General features: G+C 41.6%; 1 protein-coding gene across 1 annotated transcript in view; it reads right to left on the minus strand.

Moving 5' to 3' along the window:
* LOC145418134 (protein turtle homolog B-like) overlaps positions 1-25,239 on the minus strand; it is a 192,501-nt gene that overhangs the window by 42,077 nt on the left and 125,185 nt on the right. Inside the window, exons 11-13 of the mRNA XM_080286657.1 lie at positions 24,917-25,077; positions 24,394-24,532; positions 73-453 (exon numbers count right to left, since the gene is read on the minus strand). Coding sequence (XP_080142783.1) covers positions 73-453; positions 24,394-24,532; positions 24,917-25,077 — 681 coding nt within the window. The remainder of the gene's footprint in view (positions 1-72; positions 454-24,393; positions 24,533-24,916; positions 25,078-25,239) is intronic.

Raw genomic sequence — 25,239 nt, forward strand, 5'->3', positions numbered from 1 at the left:
TAAACTAAAGCTATCTCTCCCATTTCTAAATTATCATCATATGTATTCCAGTCTGTTCATTCCTTGACATACCTGTCATAGGTATTAGGTCTGGGTTCCCCTCGTCAGTGTCCCTTGATGTGGTTATCGTGACAGGTGAAGGTTGTAGTTCAATGATGCTCGTGGTTGTGGTGGCTATGGAGGGATGGAGGAGGTGTTGCTGGAGGTGGAGGGTTGCTGCAGGGGGTGGGGACACTTCCCGTTCTAGGTCCTCCATCCCATCCACAATGCCTTCCTTGCTCCCAACTTGAAGGTGTGGCCGTTGAGTTCGTGAGCGTAACTTAATGCCAACGTACAGAGCCGCCACCACCACCAATATTGTCCCACCAGCACCCAACACAACGGCCAGGATGGAGGTGGTGGAGAGTGGTGAAGTGTGGGTCTGGCCAGGGGAGGGTGGGGGTTTGACGGCAGCTGATCAAGAGAAAAACATTGAGACATATTCATAAACTCTCCTAAGCTTGTGTTTAAGATTCTATATGTAGACGTTTCATGCACTGATTAAGAGAGAGCATGGGGTCCTACCCCCCCTCCTCTTTTTCGGCAGACCAATGATTACTTATGATGAAAGAACAATTTACCAGAATACAATATGCATTAAATAATTAGGTGCACTCGCCTTTCCCTACATCACTGTATTCCTATGATTAAAACAAGTTATTTGAAGTGAAATTTGATTTTTTTTCATTGTTTAAATGCATTAATTCATAATTCTTGGTGGTAGGTGAGTGCGCTCACCATCCACTCACTCGATGTAATGCTGCTCTCGGGTGGCTGCTCTTTCCTCTCTTCCTTCCTCTTATATCCTTCTTTCCATTCTTTCTTTCCATTTCCTTCTGTCTATGAGTGACTCTACACTGAGTGACAAAGCCAAATAGTTTCCTGTACACCAGGAAACAAGTTTACTACCCTGGGTGGTGACCATATAACCAAACTATGGCGCCTGGTGATTTAGTAGGTAATTAAGGCGTTCCAGCCAGACTGAGCCTGTGTCGGTTTATATCCTTTGGATGGTTGGGATTAAATGCTCTGATAATGCTACTCAGGGATGAGTGAGGCTGGTCATTCTCATCTTAAATGTCAGGACCAACTTGCCTACCCCTGGGCTCCTACGCTTCTCATAGGAAAACATAAGATTAGATAATGTATGTATGTAGCCTATGGATTAATAATTCTACTAGGAAATGCCCACTTTTTCCTAGGAGCTGGATCCAGCCCTGGATTTGTTTTCACTCATAAAGTTATTGAATACAGTACTTAACGGTAAAATCAGAATGAATATAGGGTAAAAAAATGAGTTATTATAGCTGAGTGGCATAGAGGCTTGACTGTCATAAAAATTGGGTGAAGCTTATTAAATGTACGATCCGCTGTATTTGGGTTATTTCACTCAAGAGAACTGGGTCACTTTCTCGCTTTAAGATGCACGTCAATGAAATTTGATGGGTCTTACTTTTGAAGTAAGAACGAGTTTGTGTGTGTGTGTGTGTGTGTGTGTGTGTGTGTGTGTGTGGTTATTAGTCAAACGAACCCTCCAGCTGACAACCTGGGGTGGGATTTGCCTCCCATAGCTCCAACTGGTTTTTACAAGACAAGAAAGACACGGAACATTTTCACTGTTTTTCTTTTTGAAAAATCATGGTTACAACAAGGATATTGTCTTGATTTTTTTTTTCAGAGCCTGGAAAGGAGAAAAAAGTGCAGAAACTCCTCACGTCTTGCTCTCTGTGCAAACAACCTAAGTAACAACAAGGAATCAGACAAAATGCCCCTCCTCTACTTTTCTCGGTCGATTTCTCCTGTGTTCCAGGAACAGCTTAGCATTATCAGTGTCTAACATGCTTAATTCATTAATATCCTACTCCCACTGCCATACCCACCCACACCAGCAGACTGAACCATCCCCAGAACAGAAGATATCTCCATGTGCGTTTCTAATTGAGTACTATTCATGGACCACTCTATGAGATGCTATCCAGATGTTCCCAAAATTTGACTAAAGAAGGAAATAACTTATGTCAAGTCCTAATCACCACCTAGCACTTCAAAATAAGTCTCCTTGGGCATGCAGATATCAATCTCAGCACTTCTCCCACGATTGTAATGCGTTCTGGAAGTCCTTGAGCATCAGCTTGTTAAGGATCTTTTGCGATTTTCTCCTGGATTTCCTCGATGATGTCAAATCTTAGTCCTTTCAGCTGGATTTTCATTTTCAGAAAGAGATAAAAATTACAGGAGGCCAAATCTGGTGAATGTGGGGGTGATGGACAACTGGCATGTTTTTCTATGCTAAAAACTGCAGAACAACAAGGGCTGTGTGCACGGGTGCATTGTCATGGTGAAGTACCCATTTGTTTGTGCGCCACTTGTCTGGACGTTTTCACTACACGTTTCCAGACAAAATGGTTTGGCAAGTTCCACATGATTGTGTAACAATGTCACAAATATCTTGGACTGCCCTCCTGCAATATTTGAGGATGGTCGCGCCACAAACTTTTGCCACATTGTCACGAGCTGAACTGGTGGAAGGGCGACCAGAACGTGCATCGTAATCTCTTGATGTTCATACATTTTCAAAATGCTTAACCTCCCCGCAGTGTCTCACATAAGATTAGGAGCGTTTAAGGCTGGGCAGCTCACGTAATATTACGTTTTCGTGTTTCCCGCATTGCTTTGTATAATGACGTGGAAACTACAGGCTGTCTGGCAACACTGGGATTCTCCCAGCCATGCTCCTGCCCGTTGTGACTGACCAGCCTGCCTTGAGGGGCCTCAGTCATTGTCACGTTGTTGGTATGGATAGTTCATGGCCTTCAACCTCTCGTGCCTGCTCACCTACGTTGTTTTTGTTATAGATTTTTCCACCAGAGGGTCAGAGTGGAAACGAGCAAGTGAAGCCGTCAGAGTGGTGGACTACTGGCGTGTTTACTCGCCTACATCACTCACTGCAGCTGGTAGACGCTCTGAGCATGCCACGCACTGCTAGAGTGCATGCATTTCTTTATTTTTGTATAACATACCCTACTATATTCATAAGGTTACGATTATTTTCGAGATAGCTTAGTTTCCTCTAAATATGCCTGCCTGTGAGTTACCCTATGTAGCTTCTTTGCCCACTGTGGAGGGGTTAAACCAGTCATAGCTTTGTGTAACCTCCAAAGCAGTGTCACCAAATGCACGTTATAACATTTTATGAGTTTCTGCCGCGTTCTTCCAGAGTTTCACACAAAACTTGATGCACACACGTTGCTCTTCTCACAAAATTCGCAAACTAATCCAAACACAAAAATAAAAAAACACATGCAGTGAACACATCAACACTCCACAACGCTGTTTGACACAAAACAAAGGGTGTGTACACGGCTACCTAGTATCCACACACTGTATGACAAGCGGTTTCCACCCTGCTTTCAAATTTTGGGAACTTTTGGGTAGCGCTTTGTATATCCTGGAGAATTTCACTCTGGTTTTTACTTGCAGTGATAGGAGTCAGGGATCTTCCTCAAACCAGAAAAATAGTCATAGTGGTAAAATGAATGTGTTAGCCTCGTATTTTTGCAATCAGCTAAATATTATGGCATGCGTATGTGAAAGGCTGCAGTTCATTCACCTGCAGCCTATTTCTTGTAGCTCAGTGTCAGAACTAGACAATACTACGACCCTGCATCCTTTCCACAGCAAATCTTCATGAGTAGTATCATAATCTAGTGTTAATTCCTTCTGTATAGATTAGCATTCATTGATAGAGATAACTGCAGTTCTATGCTTAGTTAAAGTGAAGAGACTACAATGACCGAAAATGTAGGATACAGGATTAACTGTAAACGAGGTACTTTCAAAGTGGTAGGGGGTACTTAATCAGTTGCTTAATATATGGTTTACAATGGAATGTCCGTGTGGGAAGAAATTTATAAACAAGGATGATTAGGAAAGGTGCTGTAATCCAATTGTTGTGTAGACAAAAATAGCCAGCTGTAACACTCTTACCTATCTGACAGCTGTAATACTGCATTACATCATTATCATAATACATTACGGTGTCACATTTGTGTGGCTTGGATAGAGACCTGCTGAATAACTTAATTAGGGACTATGTTGGCTGTGAATTAGATATAAGTGTACAGAGAGATTTCGATCGTTGGTTCAGAGTCAGTGCTGGAGTGAGCCCAGGCTGGGTGTTGTCCCAGTGCCTGTTCAGTATGTGACTGTGTGGAAAGTGCAGTTAGTTAAAAAAAAAAATAAAGAGTAATAAGGCTTGAATAAATAGTCTTCAAATTCTAGTGTTATGCTACCTCTCAAAATTCGAGATGGAGACCTCTTAGGTTTCGGTCAAGAAAAAGTGTACAGTATACAAGAGGGAGTTTGACAAGGATGATGGTAATGAAATTTTCCTCTCTTCATTCTAAGAGGCCTGTTATAAATACTTGTTTTTGGCAACTACAATCAAAATTATGTCTCAGGGAGAAGCGGTTAAATTTTTTTTTTTTTTTTAATGCGAGGAAGAAGGAACCAAAGGCCATGAGCCCGCAGTAATAGTTCTCTCCAGGAGAAAAACAAAATACAATAGAGAGCCAAATTCAAGATCCGATCATTTTGAGATGCCTGGACACACTGCGTTTGAAAGACTGGAGATCATAGGCAGCAGGAAATACAGACAGAGGGAGACAGTTCCAGAGCTGACCTGTTGCACAAATGAAAGACTGGGAGTAACGGTTAACTCTTGCATTAGAAAGTTGGACAGAAAAGGGATGAGAGTTTGCTGCCAGACGGGTGCTACGCGCCCGTCATAGAGGTGGAGGAATGCAAGCAGACAGTTCAGAGGAACAGTGACCATTAAAGTAGCGATAGAAAAGAGATAAAGATGCAACAGTGCGGCAAAGAGACAGAGTTTCAAGGGAGTCAGTAAGAGGAGGAAAGTTAATGAGACGAAAAGCCTTTGCCTCCACCCTATTGAGAAGAGCTGTATGTGAGGAGCCTCCCCACACATGAGAGTTGTACTCCACACAGGGGCAGATAAAACCCCTGTATAGAGTCAACAATTGTGCAGGGGTAAAGAAAGAGCAGAGTCAGCTTAGCACACCCAATCTCTTGGAAGCAGATTTTACAAGAGATGTAATATGATCTTTCCAAGATAAGTCCCGAGTAAATGAAACCCCAAGCATATTCAAGGATGATGCAGGATTAAGCTGAATATTATTAACCCGCGCCGTCCCGAGGACGTACTTCCACGTCCTCACGTTTTGTCACAGCCAGTCCCGAGGACGTACTTCAACGTCCTGCAATTGCAAGGTTCATAATTTCCACAATTTTCAAAATTCGCGGGAGATTTTCGTTTCGCCCGGGTACCCAAGCCTCCCCTACCTGCCGCCAGGCGGGCAGCGTCCTAGACCCCGCGTGACCCGCGCTCGCCCTTGTCTCGGTCACTCACCTGCCAGCAGTGACCCAGGTCAGACATGGCGCGGAAAGGTCTCTCAGATGAGCAAATTGCATCCGTCCTGGAAGCCTTCACTGGAGACAGTGATTCTCCACTCGATGATGATGTGGTGGATCGCGATTACGTCCAGCCAGAGGAAGAAATAAGTAGCAGTGATGAGGAGGTCCCTTCGCCCCGAAAAACGCGGTATGTGACATACCGTAAGGCAAGGGAAGGCCAGGCTGCTCCCCAACCACGTGCACAGCTATCTCTCCATCACGATTCTGATCAGGACGAGGATGAGGACGATGAGGATGACGGAGTCCTAGGACGTGATATCGCCGAGTGGTTGGGAAAGGAAAAAATATCACCACGTGGATCAGAAGGTGGGGCGAGATGACACCCAAAGTATGGTTCAAGTACTTTGTCTGGGGAAGTAGCAAGTGGTGTGGTGGGATTGCTGGGAGAAAGGGAAAGTGTTGTGGTGGCAGCGCGGGGTGAAAGTGAGAGTGGTGTGGGGGTAGTGCGGGGTGAAGGGGCCAGTGGTGTGAGAGAGGCAGCACGAGCACGTGGTGCTCGTAGGCCTAGGGGAGAGCAGGTTGAGTCACTCCCCAGCACTTCTTTCGCCCCTGAATATTCACAAACTTCCTCCCCACAGCCCCAGGATGTGGGGAAAGGAAAGAAAGGGAAGGGAAAGGGCAAAGGAAAAGGGAGAGGGAAGAGAAGTGCGAGTGATGAGAGGCGCCGCTCTCCACCTCCCCAACCTCCCCCACCACCCTCACCTCCCCACCCTGACGAAGGGGACGATGGTGACGTGGCTGGAGACGGTGGTGTCACGTGGAACTGGGAGGATGGGAGTAATTTTACTCCCATCATTCACCAGTTCACTGAGGAGTGGCGGTCAGGTTGCACGGCTCCAGGTGTAAATGCTGGGTCGTCACGTTTAGATTTTTTCAACTTGTTTTTGATGAGGCGTTTGTTGGGCGCATAGTAGAACAGACAAATATATTTTCACAATCCCAGCGCCTTGAAAGTGAATGCCTAGGAACCACAAGCAAGCATGCAGAACAGTATGACTTTCCCGTGACTATATCAGAGATGTTCCTATTTTTTGCCCTGGTAATCTTGATGGGTGTGGTGAGGAAAAATCAAATTCCTGCCTACTGGACAACGGACCCAATCATCCTAACACCTTTCTTTGGAAAGGTGATGGCTCGTAATAGATTTCAGTTTATTCTCGGCCGCCTCCACTTTTTTGATGCAGATGATCCAGCCAATGCAAATAACACCGATAAAATGAGGAGAATTAGGCTGGTATTTGATCATTTACGGGAAATGTTCCGCTCCTCATTTTATCCCTACAGAGACCTCGTCATAGACGAGAGTCTTGTGTTGTGGAGAGGCAATATTTCCTTTAGGCAGTATATACCCAGCAAGAGACACCGTTTCGGGTTCAAGATCTTTGTTATGTGTGACTGTAAGACTGGTTATGTGCAAGACATAGTCTTGTACACGGGCGCACAGACAGATATAATAGAAGATCGGAGTATAGGACTCTCTGGGGCCGTGGTGAAGACAATGATAGAAGAGTACCTTCATCGTGGTCATGTTTTGTACCTGGACAACTGGTACACTAGCCCTCTTCCCGCTAGGTTCCTCCACCAACACGACACTGGAGTCTGTGGTACAGTCAAGAGAAACCGTCGCCATATGGTCAAGATAGGGAGGAAACTTGACAATAATGAGGTGTTTTTCTTCCAGGCCAATAACATCCTTGCAACCCTGTGGAACCACAACAGGGAAGTTTGCCTCCTATCAACTGTTCACAGCCCCCTGATGCACCGCACAGACTCCGTGGATCACCGTAGCGAGAGGAGGCGCAACGTATGGAAACCAGAGTCTGTACTTGCCTATAATCTGAACATGAGGCAAGTTGATCAGTCAGACTCGATGATTTCAAGTGTTGAGTGTGCCAGGACAACGATGAAGTGGTACAAGAAACTCTTTTTCCACTTGCTCGACATCACGGTCCTGAACGCCCACTACCTGCACGCAATGACCACCGGAGTATCCGAGACCTTTGAGGGGTTTGTGAGGGAGCTGGCACGTGAAAAAATCGCCAAGCATGCCCAGGAAAGACCCCACACCGCCCCTGCGCCCCCGTGCTGCTCAGACTCCCCTACGTCTTGCAGCCCGCCACTACCCCAGCGCAATCCCTTCCGAACCAAACCGTCGTAAACCCCAGCGTCGCTGCCATGTATGTAAGCACTCGACAGTCAGACCATCAACGCAGAGAAAAGACACAAGATACGAGTGTGTCGAGTGCAATGTTGCGTTGTGCCTTCAGCCTTGTTTCAAGGAATATCATAATCTCGTACACTTCTGAAACTGTGTGGGAAGGCGAAATGACGCTCATGATAATGGTAAGGCCAGTCAGTAGGTGCTAAGTCAAATATAAAGTTGAAACGGGTGTTATTTTTTCAGAAAAGTAATGTATAAGATGAGAATTAGTGTAAGTGGAAAGAATTGTTATCAAAACTACACCCACTGTGTAAATCTGGTCAGTAAATATGTGACAGCAAGGAAATAAAGTGGAAACGGGTGTAATGTTAGCATGAATAAAACGTATAAGTTGAACATTACTGTAAGTTGTCATAATTGATGTCACGAGTACACCCACATTCTGGTCAGTAAGTATGTGATAGGAATTATATACAGTGGATGATGCTGTAATGTTAGTAGTAAGGTATTTTATAAGTTGATTACTTGTGTAAGATGAAACAAATGATATCGCGATAACACTACCTGTGTAAGTACGCGCAAATATGATGCTAAGTTCCATCGTACGTTCAGAAATGATGTAATATCAATTATATCAAGTGTTTACATGTGCAATGTTAGTGTAGAATAATTATATAAGTAAAAAAATAGGTTGTAAGTTGAATTAGTTGTCATAGCGACTTCACCGTGTGTGTTACTATGCGCTATTATTACGCTATATATTTACGTAAGGCCTGAAATAATCTCAAAACAGTTCTGTAAAGTTGAAAAGTGTATAATAGTATTAGAAAGGTATTATGTAAGTAGAAAAAGCACAATACGAGTTGAAACATCAGTCACAGCGAGTTCACTCACTACGTAAATTAGAGCTAGCATTACGCTAAATGTTATCAAAAGGCCTGTGAATACGTAAAAACAGTTCAATATAATGTAAAATGGTATAATGTTATTGTAGAAGTATTATGTAAGTAAAAAAAATTATATGTATCATGATTTTAGAATGTTAGCGATTCATGGGAACCAAGTTGGCCGATTTTGCTCGTTTCTCACGATGGTACAATGGTTATTTCTGCTCTATTTTTGTATAAAATCCAATATACTCTTTTATCACATGTTTTTATGTTTGTAATAAATTCATTTCTACTTACTTTCATTGGTTTCCCAAACTTATAATACCATAGAAAACGTTTGATGCTCACACCGCCTAGGGAGAACACGGGGCCAGGTGGGACCATCGCATACCTGGTTAAGCTAATTAGGGACCCCGGGGACCACTTTCTTTGCCACCGGCCATTGTTTCTGACCAAAAGCGAAAGTTTAAGCAAAAAAAGAAGGGGTCGAAAATTGCCCGGGATTGAGGGGTACCAGTGGTCGAAAAGTTGCCGGGACGGGGCGGGTTAAACATTAGTGGGTATACCTGTGGAAGATTTTGTCGGGTTGATAGGTGTAAGAATTGAGTCTTAGATGCATTAAAAACAACCATATTAATATTACCCCAGTCAGAGATACGAGCCAAGTCAGACATTAGGCGTGCCATAGCCTCATCCCTTGTTTGTTGAAGTAACTGTTGAGATGGGCGTTGCGGGAACCGAATGGAAAGGTGAAGGGTTGAGTCATCAGCGTATGAGTGGATAGGGTTAGATGTACAGCTTAGAAGATCATTGATGAATAAAAGGAAGAGAGTTGGTGATAGGACAGAGCCCTGAGGAACACCACTGTTGATAGATCTAGAAGAACGATGGCTGTCTACAACAGCGGCTATAGAACGACCAGAAAGGAAGCTAGCGATGAATGCACAGATAGAAGGATAGAAACCGTAGGAGGGCAGTTTGGAAATTAAAGATTTATGCCAGACTCGATCGAAAGCCTTTGAGATGTCAAGTGCAATGGCAAAGCTTTTGCCAAAGTCCCGAAAGGAGGATGACCAGGAGTCTGAAAGGTAGGAGAGAAGATCGCCAGTGGAGCGTCCCTGACGGAACCCATACTGACGATCGGAATGAAGGTTGTGATAGGAAAGATGCCTTAAAATTTTTCTATTGAGATTTGACTCGAAAACTTTTGAAATACAGGACGTTAAAGCAATTGGACGATAGTTGGAGGGTTGGGAGTGGTCACCCTTCTTTGGGACTGGCTGAATGAGAGCAAACTTCCAGCAAGAAGGAAAGGTACAAGTTGACAGACAAAGGTGAAAGAGTTTGCCTAGGCAGGGTGTAAGCACAGAAGCACAGTTCTTGAGAACAACAGCACGGACCCCATCAAGCCCATATGCCTTGTTAGTACTGAGGCCAGTGATGGCAGAAAATACATCAACTGAAGAAATTTTAATGTCAGCCATGAGGAAGTCAGAGGGGGGAAGTGATGGAGGAACAGCACCGGAATCGTCTAAGGTGGAATTGGAGGAGAAAGTCTGTGTGAAGACATCTGCTTTATCAGTAGAAGAAATAGCTACAGAACCATCAGAGTAGAAAAGAGGAGGGAAGGATGATGAGGTAAAGTTGTTAGAAAGATTTTTGGCAAGGTGCCAGAAGGAGTGGGAAGAATTCGAGTTGGAGAGTTGAGAGCATTTAGTATGGATGAAATTATTTTTAGTAGAGCGAAGAACAAACTTAGCACGATTCCGGGCAGAAACGTAAAGATGATGTGATTCAGGGGTGGGTTGGCTCCGGTACGTTTTGTAGGCCCCGTCCTTGTTGCTGACAGCATTAGAACAAGCGTGATTAAACCAAGGCTTTCTTGCGTTAGTCAAAGGATATGAGAAAGGAATGTATGCTTCCATGCCCGAGAGAATAACCTTCGTAATGCAGAAGGCACACTCAGATGGCTCCCGGCCGTGGAAGCAATTATCATTCCAGGGAAAATCAAAGAAGTACTGCTTGAGGGCCTCCCAGTATGTGGCTTCAAAATGCCACAGACGACGTTTCCCTGGAGGGTCCACAGGCCGTACTAGAGTGATAGGACAGGTTAAGGTAATAAGGTTGTGATCGGAGGAGCCCAACGGAGAGAAATGATTAACAGAGTAAGCAGAAGGATTAGTTGTGAGGAAGAGGTCAATTATGTTGGAGCTCTCTCCAAGGCGGTCAGGGATATGGGTAGGGTGCTGTACAAGCTGCTCTAGGTCATTAAGGATAGAGAAGATGTAGGCTTGTTCACCAGGTGGATCCGTGAAAGGAGAGGAGAGCCAAAGGTGGTGGTGAACATTGAAATCTCCTAGAATGGAGATTTCAGAGAAAGGAGAAATGAATAGAATGTGTTCCATTGTAGAAGTAAGATAGTCGAAGAATTTTTGATAGTCAGCAGAATTAGGGGATAAGTAAACAGCACAGAAATATTTAGTCAGGGAATGACAGGAAAGCCGAAGCCAGAGTGTAGAGAATTCAGAAGAATCAAGTTCAGGAACACGAGAGCAAGATAAGTCGTTCCGTATATATACACAACAGCCACCTTTGGCTTTGAAATGAGTATAGAGAAAGTAGGAGGATACAGAAAAGGGTCTGCTGTCAGTTGCCTCAGACAGTTGAGTCTCCGTTAGAAAAAGAAGGTGAGGTTTAGAGGAGGAGAGGTGGTGCTCAACAGAGGGAAAGTTAGAGGAAAGGCCGCGAATGTTGCAGAAATGAAGAAGAAGAGAGTCAGACAGTGGTTCCAGTCACCTCGAGTCGTCATCGGGAGAGGGGCTGATGGTGGGGGCATTTATGGTCCCTCCCCCTGGGGACTGCGAGGCTTGATGAAGAGACGTCATTTTGTTGAATTTTGAATAGGAAGTGTAGTGTGTACTGTGCATGTAGTTTGGTGTAGATAGTTAGAGAAATTTGTACTGGAGAGCATGCTGGCCTACTCTCTGTGTAACTGAGACACTGAAAAAGTTCAGCAAAGGGGGATGGTCAGGAACTAGTCCTGAGGGCTGATGAAACGGGAGCTCCAGCACTCCCTGTCATCAGCTTTCCATCCACCTCGGGAGTACTGCCCTGCTCGACTGATGCTACAGTCTATTCCTCATAAAGTGTGTGTGTGTGTGTGTGTGTGTGTGTGTGTGTGTGTGTGTGTGTTCTTACCTAATTATTCTTACCTAATTGTATCTTTACAGGAATGAGTCAAGTTCGTACTGTCCCGTGTCTTAAACCATATTTATCGTACATATCCTTAAATTTATGAATTGTTTTGGCACACACTATTTCATTCGGTAGTGCATTCCATTGATCAATTGCTCTGTTTGGGAAACTGAATTTCCCTACGTCTTTATCACCTCTCTTCTTATGCAGTTTTTTGCAGTGTCCTCTTGCTGATGCTTCTCCATATGTTAAGTAATCATTTATGTCTATTTTCTCCTTCCCTGATATGCACTTATATAGCATTATCATGTCACCTCTTTTCCTTCTCTCTTGTAGTGTTGGTAGATTCAGTTTATTTAGTCTTTCTTCGTAGCTGAGGTCCCTTAAGCTTCGTATCCATCTTGTAGCGGCCCTTTGAACTTTTTCAATCTTGTCTATGTGTTTCTTGAGATGAGGACTCCAGACTACTGATGCATATTCCAGGGTTGGTCTGATGAATGATGTTATTATCCTTCTTAGCATGTCTTCATTTATGTATGTGAATGCTATTCTCATATTTGCAAGCAGTGTATACATGATCCGTACCTTCTCGCTGATGTGGTCGGCCGGAGATAGTCTGTTATTGATAATCACACCTAGGTCTTTCTCTCTTTCTGATGTGTATAGGGTTTTATTTCCTAACTTATAATCCCAATCAGGTCTTTTTCCACTTTTACCAAACTTGATTACATAACACTTGTCCACATTGAATTCCATTTGCCATGTACTACTCCATTCATGAAGTTTATTTAATTCTTCTTGTAGCTCTTTACAAGAGTCTGTGTTAGTAATTCTCCTTTGTATATTTGCATCATCTGCAAACATATTCAGATAGCTCTCATTTCCAATGTTACTGTTTATATCATTTATATACACTAAAAACATGATTGGTGCCAGCACTGAACCCTGTGGTACTCCACTAGTCACTTCTTTCCATGATGAGTAGCTTCCTCTTAGTACTGTTCTCATTTCTCTTTTTATGAGAAAGTCTTGCATCCAACAATACAGTTTGCCTCGAATTCCTCCTTGATGGTACAGTTTCCATAAAAGTCTTTGGTGTGGTACTGTGTCAAAAGTTTTCTTGAAATCTAAATAGATACTGTCCACCCATCCTTTTCTTTCCTGTATTGTGTTTGTTACTAGGTCATAGTAGCTCAACAGATTAGTAACACATGACTTTCCTTTTCTGAAACCAAACTGTCTTTCTGGTATCATACTGTGTTCTTCTAGATGATTTACCCAAGCTTTTCTTATAAGCTTTTCTAATACCTTGCTTACAACACTGGTCAGTGATACTGGTCGGTAGTTGAGTGGATTTTGTCTATTTCCTTTCTTGAATAAGGGGACAATATTTGCTTTTTTTCCAAATATCAGGTAGTTTACCTTGACTCAAAGATTTCTTGAAAATTAAAAATAATGGTTTACTTAACTCCTTTGCACATTCTCGTAATACCCAACATGAAATTTCATCAGGACCACTTGCTTTTCCTCTGTCTAATCTACTTTACTCCTCCTGTATTACTTTTTCTGCTATTTGTATATCTGGTAGTATGTGTGGACATGCATGTTCCACATAGTCCCTCTCAAAATTTTTTTCTTCTGTAAAAACTAATTGGAAATTCTTATTTATTGCTTCACAAATATCTTTCTCTTGTGTATAAGTGATTCCCTCGTCCGTAATGGATTGTATTATATCTTTTACTTTGGTTTTGCTTCTGATGTAGCTGTAAAACAGCTTTGTTTGATCACTAGTTTTAATTATTATATCCTCCTCAAACTGTTTTTGGGCTTCCCTCCTGATTCTTGTATAATCGTTTCTTGCCTGTTTGTAATTATTATACACCCTTTCACTATTGTGTCTCCTGTATCTATTCCACAACAAATCTCTTCTTCTTTTGATTTTTTACATTCTGTATTGAACCATTTCTGTATTTTCTTATCTTCTTCTTTGTGCTGTGGGATGTACTTCTGGATTCCTATTTCATAAAATTCACAGAATTTTTTATATACAGCATTTAAATCTTGTCCTCTAAACTCATTTTCTCAATCAACTTCTAAGAAATACTTCTTTAGGTCTTGATAATTTCCCTTTTTATAGTTTAGAATCTTTTTGTAACTGTCATTGCTGTTAACTATGTCATATGCTATCCTGAAGTTATAATTTAGTACTGCATGATCGCTTTTGCCGAGTGGAGGGTGATATATTAAACTGTCAATATCATTTTCTTGCCTAGTAAATATTAGTTCTAGCACTGAAGGTACATCAAGTCCTCTTTTTCTGGTGGTTTCCCTCACATGTTGCGTTAGGAAAAACTCTTGCACGAGATCCAGGAGCTTTTGGTCCCAACAGCTTTCTTGGCTAATTATATCTATAGTATTCCAATTTATATTTGTATTAAAATCCCCAGTTAGTATAATTCTTTCCAATTTCTCTTCCATTTTATGTAGTAATGATCTTAAACTCTGAATTGTACTCTCTGCCAGGTCCTCATATTCATCTCTTTCCCATGTGTTTGATCTGGGTGGCATGTACAAATTGGCTACAATTACTTTCCCTTCAGATGTGTTGATCTCTACTGCAATCAGTTCTACTTGTGATGGTATATCTAGTTTTATTTCATTGACTTTTAGATTTTTCTTAGTTAATATTATAATTCCTCCTTTTTTTAAATTTCTGTCTCTTCTCCATATACTGTATTCCTCTAAGTTTAGTATGTCATTGGAATACCTTGGTGTTAATTTTGTTTCAATTAGGCATATTATTTGTGGTTCATTTCTCTGACATAATCATTCATCTCTAATAATTTAGATACCATTCCATCCACATTTGAGTACGTCAACTTTATCATCTTGTTTATATACTTGTCATGACATGGTTTTACTACCTTCCTCCTTTTTATTCCATCCTGTTTGTGTACCACTTTCGTACCTGCAATCCTATTACTTTGTAAAAAAAAATGTATTCTTCTCCTCTTCTGATCTTCCCTCATTTTTTGTTTTTGCTTCCTCCCTTTTCTCTTTCAGTAATTCCAGTTCCTCTTGTGTTAGGCATCTTTTTATCCATACATTTTTGAACTCCTCTTTTTCCATAAGATTCTTTGCATTTTTTAGTATCTCTTCCACAGTGTTTACAATCTGGAAAGTCACCTTTAGAGGTCTTGTCCTGCTTTTCTCGTATTTCCCTAACCTTTTGTGTTCCTCTATATCTTTACTACAGATTTCCTCTGATACTTCTTTCAGTAAGCTCATTACATTTACCATCTCCTTTTTGTCTCTTGTGATCTTGTTTTTTACTTCTTCCTCTTCTATACCAGTGATTACTATAGATTTGTTTATATCTACTGAATCTCTGACTAACTTTGGATTGTTTTGGATTATTCTTTTCACTTCCTGTTTAATGCTTTTGTCCTCCACCTTTGTTTCTAAGTCTTTCTTTACTTTCACCATTTCAGCATATGTGGTTTCCACATCATTTTTGTAGCTTTGAACAGCTTCATTCACCAGTGTTATCTTCTCCTCAATATCACCGCTCTGGTCTATAAGACTGCTTACTTGCCTAATTGTCTCTGTGTCATTTTTGAACTCTTCCATAACACTCTCGTGATTGACTACTGTACTTGCCATTACACTCATTTTCTTTCTAAGTGTACTCAATTCCACTGTTAGTTCACTGATGGTTGTGTCTTTCTTGTTGGCCTCCCTTCCTAGTTATTCTATTTCTTCCTTTTGCAAGTGCATCTGCTTCTTTGTTTCATCAATTTCATTTTTGAAAGTCATTACTAGTTTGTGTACACGTTCAACCACTCTATTGTGAGTTTCCACTTCAACCAGTTCTTGGTAGAAATCATCATTTTGCTTTCTACCTTTATCCCTTTTCAGTTCCAACTTTGCTTTACTAAAGTATGTATCCATTTTGCAATACTAAAAGTACAGAGTATGTACTTACATTCCCCATGCTGCTGTAGTCTAAACAAACCTCAGATGACTGAGCGCATTCTTTCGTCTTGGTTCTCTCTTCTGTTTGAACAAGTCTTGTTTAAACTTATTATTTTTTTCTTTTAATAATGAAAAATCATTTAGTCTAACCTGGTACAGAGCTTGACTCATACAAAGATACTAATTTAGATAATGCCACTGGCCGTGTTGGTTTGGTACGGAGCTCCGATGTCGCACGTCTGCCTCAATTGACTCCCTGTGTGTGTGTGTGTGTGTGTGTGTGTGTGTGTTCTTAATTGTATCTTAATAGGATTGAGTCAAGCTCATACTGACTGTCCCATGTTCTGAATAATTTTTTTCGCACATATCTTTGAATTTATGAATAGTTTTAGCACACACTGTTTCAGTCGGTACTGCATTCCACTGATCAGTTGCTCTATTTGGGAATCTGAATTTCCTTACGTCTTCATCACCTCTCTTTTTGTACAATTATTTTGCAGTGTCCTTTTGATGTTGCTTCATCATGGGTTATATATTCATCTATGTCTATTTTCTATTTTCCAGTGATGCATTTATATAGCGTAATCATATCTCCTCTTTTCCTTCTCTCTTATAATGTTGGAAGGTTTAATAATTTTAGTTTTTCTTCATAGATCTCTTAACCTTGGTGTCCGTCTTGTTGCGACCCTTTGTACCTTATCAGGCTTATCTATGTATTTTTTTAGATGTGGATTCCAGACAACAGATGCATACTCCAGAGTTAGTCCAATCTGACATGATAATCTTTCTCGGCATGTCTTCATTAATATATGGGAATGCTACTCCTATATTAGCAACCAATATGTACCTGTTTCATTCTTTCTCATTGGTGTGATCACCCAGAGATTGTCTGTTATTGATAATCACTCCTAAGTCCTTCTCTTTTTTTTATATGAATAGGGATGAACTTCCTGGCTTATAATCCCAGTTCGGTCTTTTTCTCACCTTCACCAAACATGATTAAATGGCATTTGTCCACATTGACGTCCATTTGCCAGCTTTTGCTCCATTCATGAGGCTTCTTTAATTCATCTTGTAGCTCTTTACAAGAGTCTGTGTTTGTAAAATTTCTTTGAATTTTTACATCATCATTTAACATATTTAGATACCTTCCATTTCCAATGTTGCTATGTCATTTATCTATAATAATAATTGGTGTCAGCACAGAGCCTAGTGAAACTCTGTTAGTCACCTCTCTCCACGATGACTAGTTTCCCCTTAGTACTGTTCACATTTCCCTTTTTCTGAAAAAGTCTTACATCCAGCAGTACAGATTACCTTGGATTCCTTCTTGATGGTGCAATTTCCATATGTGTCTTTGATGTGGTACTTTGTCAAAAACTTTCTTGAAATTCAAATAGGTACTGTCTACCCATCCTTCCCTTTTCTATAGCATTTCTGCAACTTTGTCATAGTAGCTTAACAGATTAGTAACATGATTTACCCTTTCTAAAACCTAACTGTATTTCTGTTATCATATTGTGTTTTTTCAAATGATTTACCCAAACTTTCCTTGTCAGTTTTTCTGATATCTTACAACACTGTTCAATGAAACTGGTCGGTAATTGAGTAGATTTTGTCAATTTTCTTTCTTGAAGAGGGGTTAATGTTTGCTTTCTTCCATATATCAGGTACTTAACCTTGTATTAAGGATTCCATGAATATTTAATGTATTGGTCTGCTTAACTCTTCTACACATTCACGTAATACCCAGCCTGAAATCTCCTCAGGACCATTTGCTTTTCCTTTGTCTAATTTACTCAGCTCTTCCAAGACCTCTGATTCTGATATACGTATATTTGTTAATATGCATGGGCAAGCTTTTTTATTTTCATCACTCTTAAATCTATTTTCTTCCATAAAAACTGATTGAATTTTATTGTTAATACTTCGCAAATATCTTCTTCATTGCCATTCATTCATTCATTGCCAGACGCCATGTATCCCAGACGGGGTGGCCAATGGCTTAGAGTTAATTGTTTTACAGGGAGGGGCACTAATCCTCCACCAACCCCACTTGACACGTAGGGATGCCAACAGCATCTGGTGTTATCTTCTTCATTGCTATAAATTTTCCCTTTATGAACGATGGACTGCATTCTTTACTTTAGCTTTATTCCGTATTTAGCTGTAAAACAGCTTCGGTTTGTCAGTACTTCTATTTATAAAGTCTTCCTCAAACTGCCTCTGAGCTTCTCTGCTTATCTTTGTATAATAATTTCTTGCCTGCTTCTAGTTGTTGTATGACTTGTCGCTATTATGTTTTTTTTTTTTTTTTTTTAATGCGAGGAAGAAGGAACCAAAGGCCATGAGCCCGCAGTAACAGTTCCCTCCAAGAGGAATCAAGATACAATAGAGAGCCAATTTCAAGATCCGATCATTTTGAGATGCCTGGACACACTGCGTTTGAAAGACTGGAGATCATAGGCAGCAGGAAATACAGACAGAGGGAGACAGTTCCTGAGCTGACCTGTTGCATAAATGAGAGACTGGGAGTAACGGTTAACTCTTGCATTAGAAAGTTGGACAGAAAAGGGATGAGAGTTTGCTGCCAGACGGGTGCTACGCGCCCGTAATGGAGGTGGAGGAATGCAAGCAGACAGTTCAGAGGAGCAGTGACCATTAAAGTAGCGATAGAAAAGAGATAAAGATGCAACAGTGCGGCGAAGAGACAGAGGTTGAAGGGAGTCAGTAAGAGAAGGAGAGTTAATGAGACGAAAACCTTTGACTTCATCCTATTGAGAAGAGCTGTATGTGGGGAGCCTCCCCACACATGAGAGTTGTAATCCACACACGGGCGAATAAAACCCCTGTATAGAGTCAACAATTGTGCAGGGGTCGTCTGTATCAAATTCACAGCAAATCTCTTTTCTCATTGGCCTTTTTACATTCGGTATTAAACAGTTTCTTTATCTTTATTTCTGTTTCTTTGTATTGTGGGATATATATTTGGATTCCTGTGCCATAAAATTCACATAATTTTATACATATAACATTTATGTCTTGTCCTCTTGGGTCCTTCTCCCAGTTATTTATATAAAGCACTTCTTTAGGTCATGATAGTTGTCCTTTTAGTAGTTTAGCCTCTTTTTATAACTTTCATTATTGCTAACAATATTATATGATATCCTGAAATTACAATCTACCATTGCATGGACGCTTTTGACAAAAGGGCGGTGATAAATTATGTTGTCAATTTCATTTTCTTGCCTAGCAATATCTATCTATCTATCTCTCTATCTATTGCCAGATGCCATAATCCAGTAAGGGATGGCCACAGACAAATCGCCTGCATGTCACTCTGTCCCCTGTCATTTCACTGCCCTGCTAGCAGCTCACAAATCCCTCTCTCATATACCTCTCCATTTCATCCCTCCATCTCATCCTTGACCTCCCCCTCCCTTTCCCCCCTCCACCTCACATACATACATTCTCCTCGTCAGTCTCTCACCCTCCATCCTCTCCATATGGCCAAACCACCTCAATGTATTTCTCCTAACGTTTCCTATCACATTCACACCACAACACTTCTTCCCTTCCTTATTTGTCTGTCTCTCCAAGTGATTCCACATGCTTCTCTCAAATAACTCATTTCCACTGCTCTCACTCTTGACTTCTGTCCCTCCAGCAAGGCCCAAGCTTCATTTCCATCACTTCCATATTTTTTTTTTTTTTTAAATGCGAGGAAGAAGGAACCAAAGGCCATGAGCCCGCAGTAACAGTTCCCTCCAAGAGAAAAACAAAATACAATAGAGAGCCAAATTCAAGATCCGATCATTTTGAGATGCCTGGACACACTGCGTTTGAAAGACTGGAGATCATAGGCAGGAGGAAATACAGACAGAGGGAGACAGTTCCAGAGCTGACCTGTTGCATGAATGAAAGACTGGGAGTAACGGTTAACTCTTGCATTAGAGAGTTGGACAGAAAAGGGATGAGAGTTTGCTGCCAGACGGGTGCTACGGCCCGTCGTAGAGGTGGAGGAATGCAAGCAGACAGTTCAGAGGAGCAGTGACCATTAAAGTAGCGATAGAAAAGAGATAAAGATGCAACAGTGCGGCGAAGAGACAGAGGTTGAAGGGAGTCAGTAAGAGGAGGAGAGTTAATGAGACGAAAAGCCTTTGACTCCACCCTATTGAGAAGAGCTGTATGTGGGGAGCCTCCCCACACATGAGAGTTGTACTCCACACAGGGGGCGGATAAAACCCTGTATAGAGTCAACAATTGTGCAGGGGTAAAGAAAGAGCGGAGTCGGCTTAGCACACCCAATCTCTTGGAAGCAGATTTTACAAGAGATGTAATATGATCTTTCCAAGATAAGTCCCGAGTAAATGAAACCCCAAGCATGTTCAAGGATGATGCAGGATTAATCTGAATATTATTAAACATTAGTGGGTATACCTGTGGAAGATTTTGTCGGGTTGATAGGTGTAAGAACTGAGTCTTAGAAGCATTAAAGACAACCATAATTATTACCCCAGTCAGAGATATGAGCCAAGTCAGACATTAGGTGTGCCATAGCCTCATCCCTTGTTTCTTGAAGTAACTGTTGAGATGGGCGTTGCGGGAACCGAATGGAAAGGTGAAGGGTTGAGTCATCAGCATATGAGTGGATAGGGTTAGATGTACAGCTTAGAAGATCATTGATGAATAAAAGGAAGAGAGTTGGTGATAGGACAGAGCCCTGAGGAACACCACTGTTGATAGATCTAGGAGAAGAACGATGGCCGTCTACGACAGCAGCTATAGAACGACCAGAAAGGAAGCTAGCGATGAAGGTACAGATAGAAGGATAGAAACCGTAGGAGGGCAGTTTGGAAATTAAAGATTTATGCCAGACTCGATCGAAAGCCTTTGAGATGTCAAGTGCAATGGCAAAGCTTTCGCCAAAGTCCCGAAAGGAGGATGACCAGGAGTTTGAAAGGTAGGTGAGAAGATCGCCAGTGGAGCGCCCCTGACGGAACCCATACTGACGATCGGAAAGAAGGTTGTGATAGGAAAGATGCCTTAAAATTTTTTTATTAAGAATTGACTCGAAAACTTTTGAAATACAGGACGTTAAAGCAATTGGACGATAGTTGGAGGGTTGGGAGTGGTCACCCTTCTTTGGGACTGGCTGAATGAGAGCAAACTTCCAGCAAGAAGGAAAGGTACAAGTTGACAGACAAAGGCGAAATAGTTTGCCTAGGCAGGGTGTAAGCACAGAAGCAAAGTTTTTGAGAACAACAGGAGGAACCCCATCAGGCCCATATGCCTTGTTAGTACTGAGGCCAGTAATGGCAGAAAATACATCAACTGAAGAAATTTTAATGTCAGCCATGAGGAAGTCAGAGGGGGGAAGTGATGGAGGAACAGCACCGGAATCGTCTAAGGTGGAATTGGAGGAGAAAGTCTGTGCGAAGAGATCTGCTTTATCAGTAGAAGAAATAGCTACAGAACCATCAGAGTAGAAAAGAGGAGGGAAGGATGATGAGGTAAAGTTGTTAGAAAGATTTTTGGCAAGGTGCCAGAAGGAGCGGGAAGAATTCGAGTTGGAGAGTTGAGAGCATTTAGTATGGATGAAATTATTTTTAGTAGAGCGAAGAACAGACTTAGCACGATTCCGGGCAGAAACGTAAAGATTATGTGATTCAGGGGTGGGTTGGCTCCGGTACCTTTTGTAGGCCTTCTCCTTGTTGCGGACAGCATTAGAACAAGCGTGATTAAACCAAGGCTTTCTTGCGTTAGTCAAAGGATATGAGAAAGGAATGTATGCTTCCATGCCCGAGAATAACCTCCGTAATGCGCAAGGCACACTCAGATGGCTCACGGCCATGGAAGCAATAATCATTCCAGGGAAAATCAAAGAAGTACTGCCTGAGGGCCTCCCAGTCCGCAGCTCCAAAATGCCAGAGACGATTGTTTCTGGACGGTCCGCAGGCCGTACTGGAGCGATAGGACAGGTTAAGGAAATAAGGTTGTGATCGGAGGAGCCCAACGGAGAGAAAAGATTAACAGAGTAAGCTGAAGGATTAGTTGTGAGGAAGAGGTCAAGTATGTTGGAGCTCTCTCCAAGGCGGTCAGGGATACGGGTAGGGTGCTGTACAAGCTGCTCTAGGTCATTAAGGATAGAAAAGATGTAGGCTTGTTCACCAGGTGGATCCGTGAAAGGAGAGGAGAGCCAAAGGTGGTGGTGAACATTGAAATCTCCAAGAATGGAGATTTCAGAGAAAGGAGAAATGGACAGAATGTGTTCCATCGTAGAAGTAAGATAGTCGAAGAATTTTTGATAGTCAGTAGAATTAGGGGATAAGTAAACAGCACAGATATATTTAGTCAGAGAATGACAGGAAAGCCGAAGCCAGAGAGTGGAGAATTCAGAAGAATCAAGTTCAGGAACACGAGAGCAAGATAAGTCGTTGCGTATGTATACACAACAGCCACCTTTGGCTTTGAAATGAGTATAGAGAAAGTAGGAGGATACAGAAAAGGTTTTGCTGTCAGTTGCCTCAGACAGCTAAGTCTCCGTTAGAAAAAGAAGGTGAGGTTTAGAGGAGGAGAGGTGGTGCTCAACAGAGCGAAAGTTAGATGAAAGGCCGCGAATGTTGCAGAAATGAAGAAGAAGAGAGTCAGACAGTGGTTCCAGGCACCTCGAGTCGTCACCGGAAGAGGGGCAGATGGCGGGGGCATTCATGGTCCCCCCCCCCTGGGGACTCCGAGGCTGGGTGAATTGACGCCATTTTGGTAAATTTTGAATAGGAAGTGTAGTGTGTACTGTGCATGTAGTTTGGTGAAGATAGATAGAGAAATTTGTACTGGAGAGCATGCTGGCCTACTCTCTGTGTAACTGAGACACTGAAAAAGTTCAGCAAAGGGGGATGGTCAGGAACTAGTCCTGAGGGCTGATGAAACGGGAGCTCCAGCACTCCCTGTCATCAGCTTTCCATCCACCTCGGGAGTACTGCCCTGCTCGACTGGTGCTACAGTCTACTGTATCACAATACTGTTGGTATCACAATGCTGTCATATAGAAACTATTTCACTTCCATGATTACTTGCCTGTTTCTTATCACTGCTTTCAAGGAACCAGCAACCTTTCTTCCATGTTGTACAAGCAGTATGACATCTAATAATGAGTGTTCGTCTGGTCCTCTTTTTCTGGTGGTTTTCCTTACATGTTGAGTTAGGAAAACCTCCTGTATGACATATAGGAGTTTTTGATCCCAACAGCTCCAATTGTGAGGGTATATCTATTTCTATTTCTTTGGCTTGGAGTTTTTTCTGTTTTTATCATAGCTCTTCCTCTTTTTTTTTCTTTAATTCCCGCTTCAAAATATAAGGAGTTATTGGATATCCTTGGGGTTTATTTTGTTTCTGTTAGGCAAATATTATGAGGTTCCTTTTCTTTAATATAGTCTTTAATCTCAAGTAACTTGGATATCATTCCATCTACATTTGAATACATTAACTTAGTAATGTTGTTTATATATTTGACATTGGTTGAGTCTAATACTCATTTTTTTTTTTTTTTTAGTTACTGCTGCTTATGTGCCATTTTTTTTATTTGTAACCCTATTACTTTGTAAAATAAATTTACTTCTCCCTTCATCTTACCTTATATCATTCTTTAATTTTGCTTCTTCCCTCCTTTCCCTTTAGGTATCCTCATTCTTCCAGAGTTAGACATCTTTTCTCTGATTCCTTAAGTTTGCTAGCATTTTTTAACACTTCTTCTACAGTGTTCACACTTTGAAAAGTTACTTTCAAGGGCCTTGACTTAGAATTTCTCTCGTATTTCCCTTCCCTTTAAATCCCTATGTCTTTCTCACAGATGTCCTCTGACACTTCTTTTAATATAGTCGTTTTGTTTACCATCTCCTGCTGGTCTCTTGAGATTCTATTTCCTATATCTTTTTCATCTATGCCATGATTACTATAGCTTTCCTTATCTCAGCCGATTCTTGGATCAGTCTTGGGCTGTTCCTTATTTCTTTTGCGTCCATTCTCATGCTATCTTCTCCTCAGTATCACTGTTTCTCCTCAGTATCATTGCTTTCATCAATCCAACTACTGTACCTGCTTGCCTAATTAGCCTATATATGCATGATTTTTGAACTTCAAAATTCTCTCATGGCTGACTACTGTACTCCCCATTTTGCCTGAATTCTTTTTCAGAGTATTCACCTCGGCTAACAGCTCATGTATTGTTGTGTCTTTTCTGCTCAGTTCTTTTACTAATTCCTAATTTTTCTCAGTCTGTGGGTGTAGTTATTTTCTATTTTTTTTTTCTGTTTCCAGTTGAAAGTATTTTTCCAATTCATTTACTTTCTCCACTAATTTATGTTTCCTTTTCAGCCAGTTCTGGGTAGAAGTCGTCATTGTTTGTGTGTGTGTGTGTGTGTGTGTGTGTGTGTGTGTGTGTGTGTGTGTGTTTCAGTCTAATCTATGGCATTTCTCAGACTCTTTTGACCGAGTCTTAAAGGAAATCATCTGGCGTGTGTTGAAATAAAATATTGGAATAACTGTCATGACCACAAAAATATATGACGACGGTATTAAAACTTCAGGGTCCCGTGATTCACTCTTGGCTGACAATATCGTCTGTAGTTAGCCTGAATTTACCTGTGCGTTTTTCCGCGAGATCCTTGATAGTATATACCTTGAGCGACACCATCTCTCCTCGACCCTTCTCATTGCTGGAGTACACAACAGCCATCAGGGCCAGACCTGCCTCTAGCCCCTCCACTGTGAACCGCGGTTCCTGTAAAGGTGGAAACGGGAGGAATGGATCAATTTAGTATTCCTAGATATAATCATTACTCTCTATCCCCGTCTGCTTAGGATGTTTTCCCTAAATTCTCTAACCCTCCTTACCTAGCGATTTATTTATGCATTACATCTCATTACGGTGTTTTATGGTAAGTTATTTGTATGTTTCACACCTCTTCTGTTAACATGGAATAATATTCTCCTTTATGATATTTATGATGAGGTTGTCGAAATACATTACACAGCCAAAGTACATGAGAATACATACTGATTCTCTCTCTCTCTCTTTCTCTCTCTCTTTCTCTCTCTCTCTCTCTCTCTCTTTCACACACACACACACACACGCACACACACACACACACACACAAATACACACCTGGCTAGTAACATTGGCAAGGAGTGCGTTGGTTAGAGGATGGTAGAGCTCCATAACAAAGGTTTGGCTCAACCCCCCGTCGAAACCCGCCACACAACGCACATTCACCACAGACTCCGACAGGTTGTATACAGAGCAGTTGTGTACGGGGTCTGGCCGCCCTGGAAAAGAAAGGTAGGATAGTACAGTACATCATCAGCATCATCAGCATCTCACTGGTACAGTACAGTGCAGTAGTGACTTGGGAAATGCATTTTGTGTTGAGCTCAGTAAGATTAAAGTGTGTCTAGCACAGGTTGTGGTTCAATTCAGTTCTTTATTTT

Source organism: Coenobita brevimanus, chromosome 112 (assembly GCF_032717465.1).
Source record: "Coenobita brevimanus isolate Jiangsu-jjx chromosome 112, ASM3271746v2, whole genome shotgun sequence".
In the NCBI taxonomy this organism is placed as follows: Eukaryota; Metazoa; Arthropoda; class Malacostraca; order Decapoda; family Coenobitidae; genus Coenobita; species Coenobita brevimanus.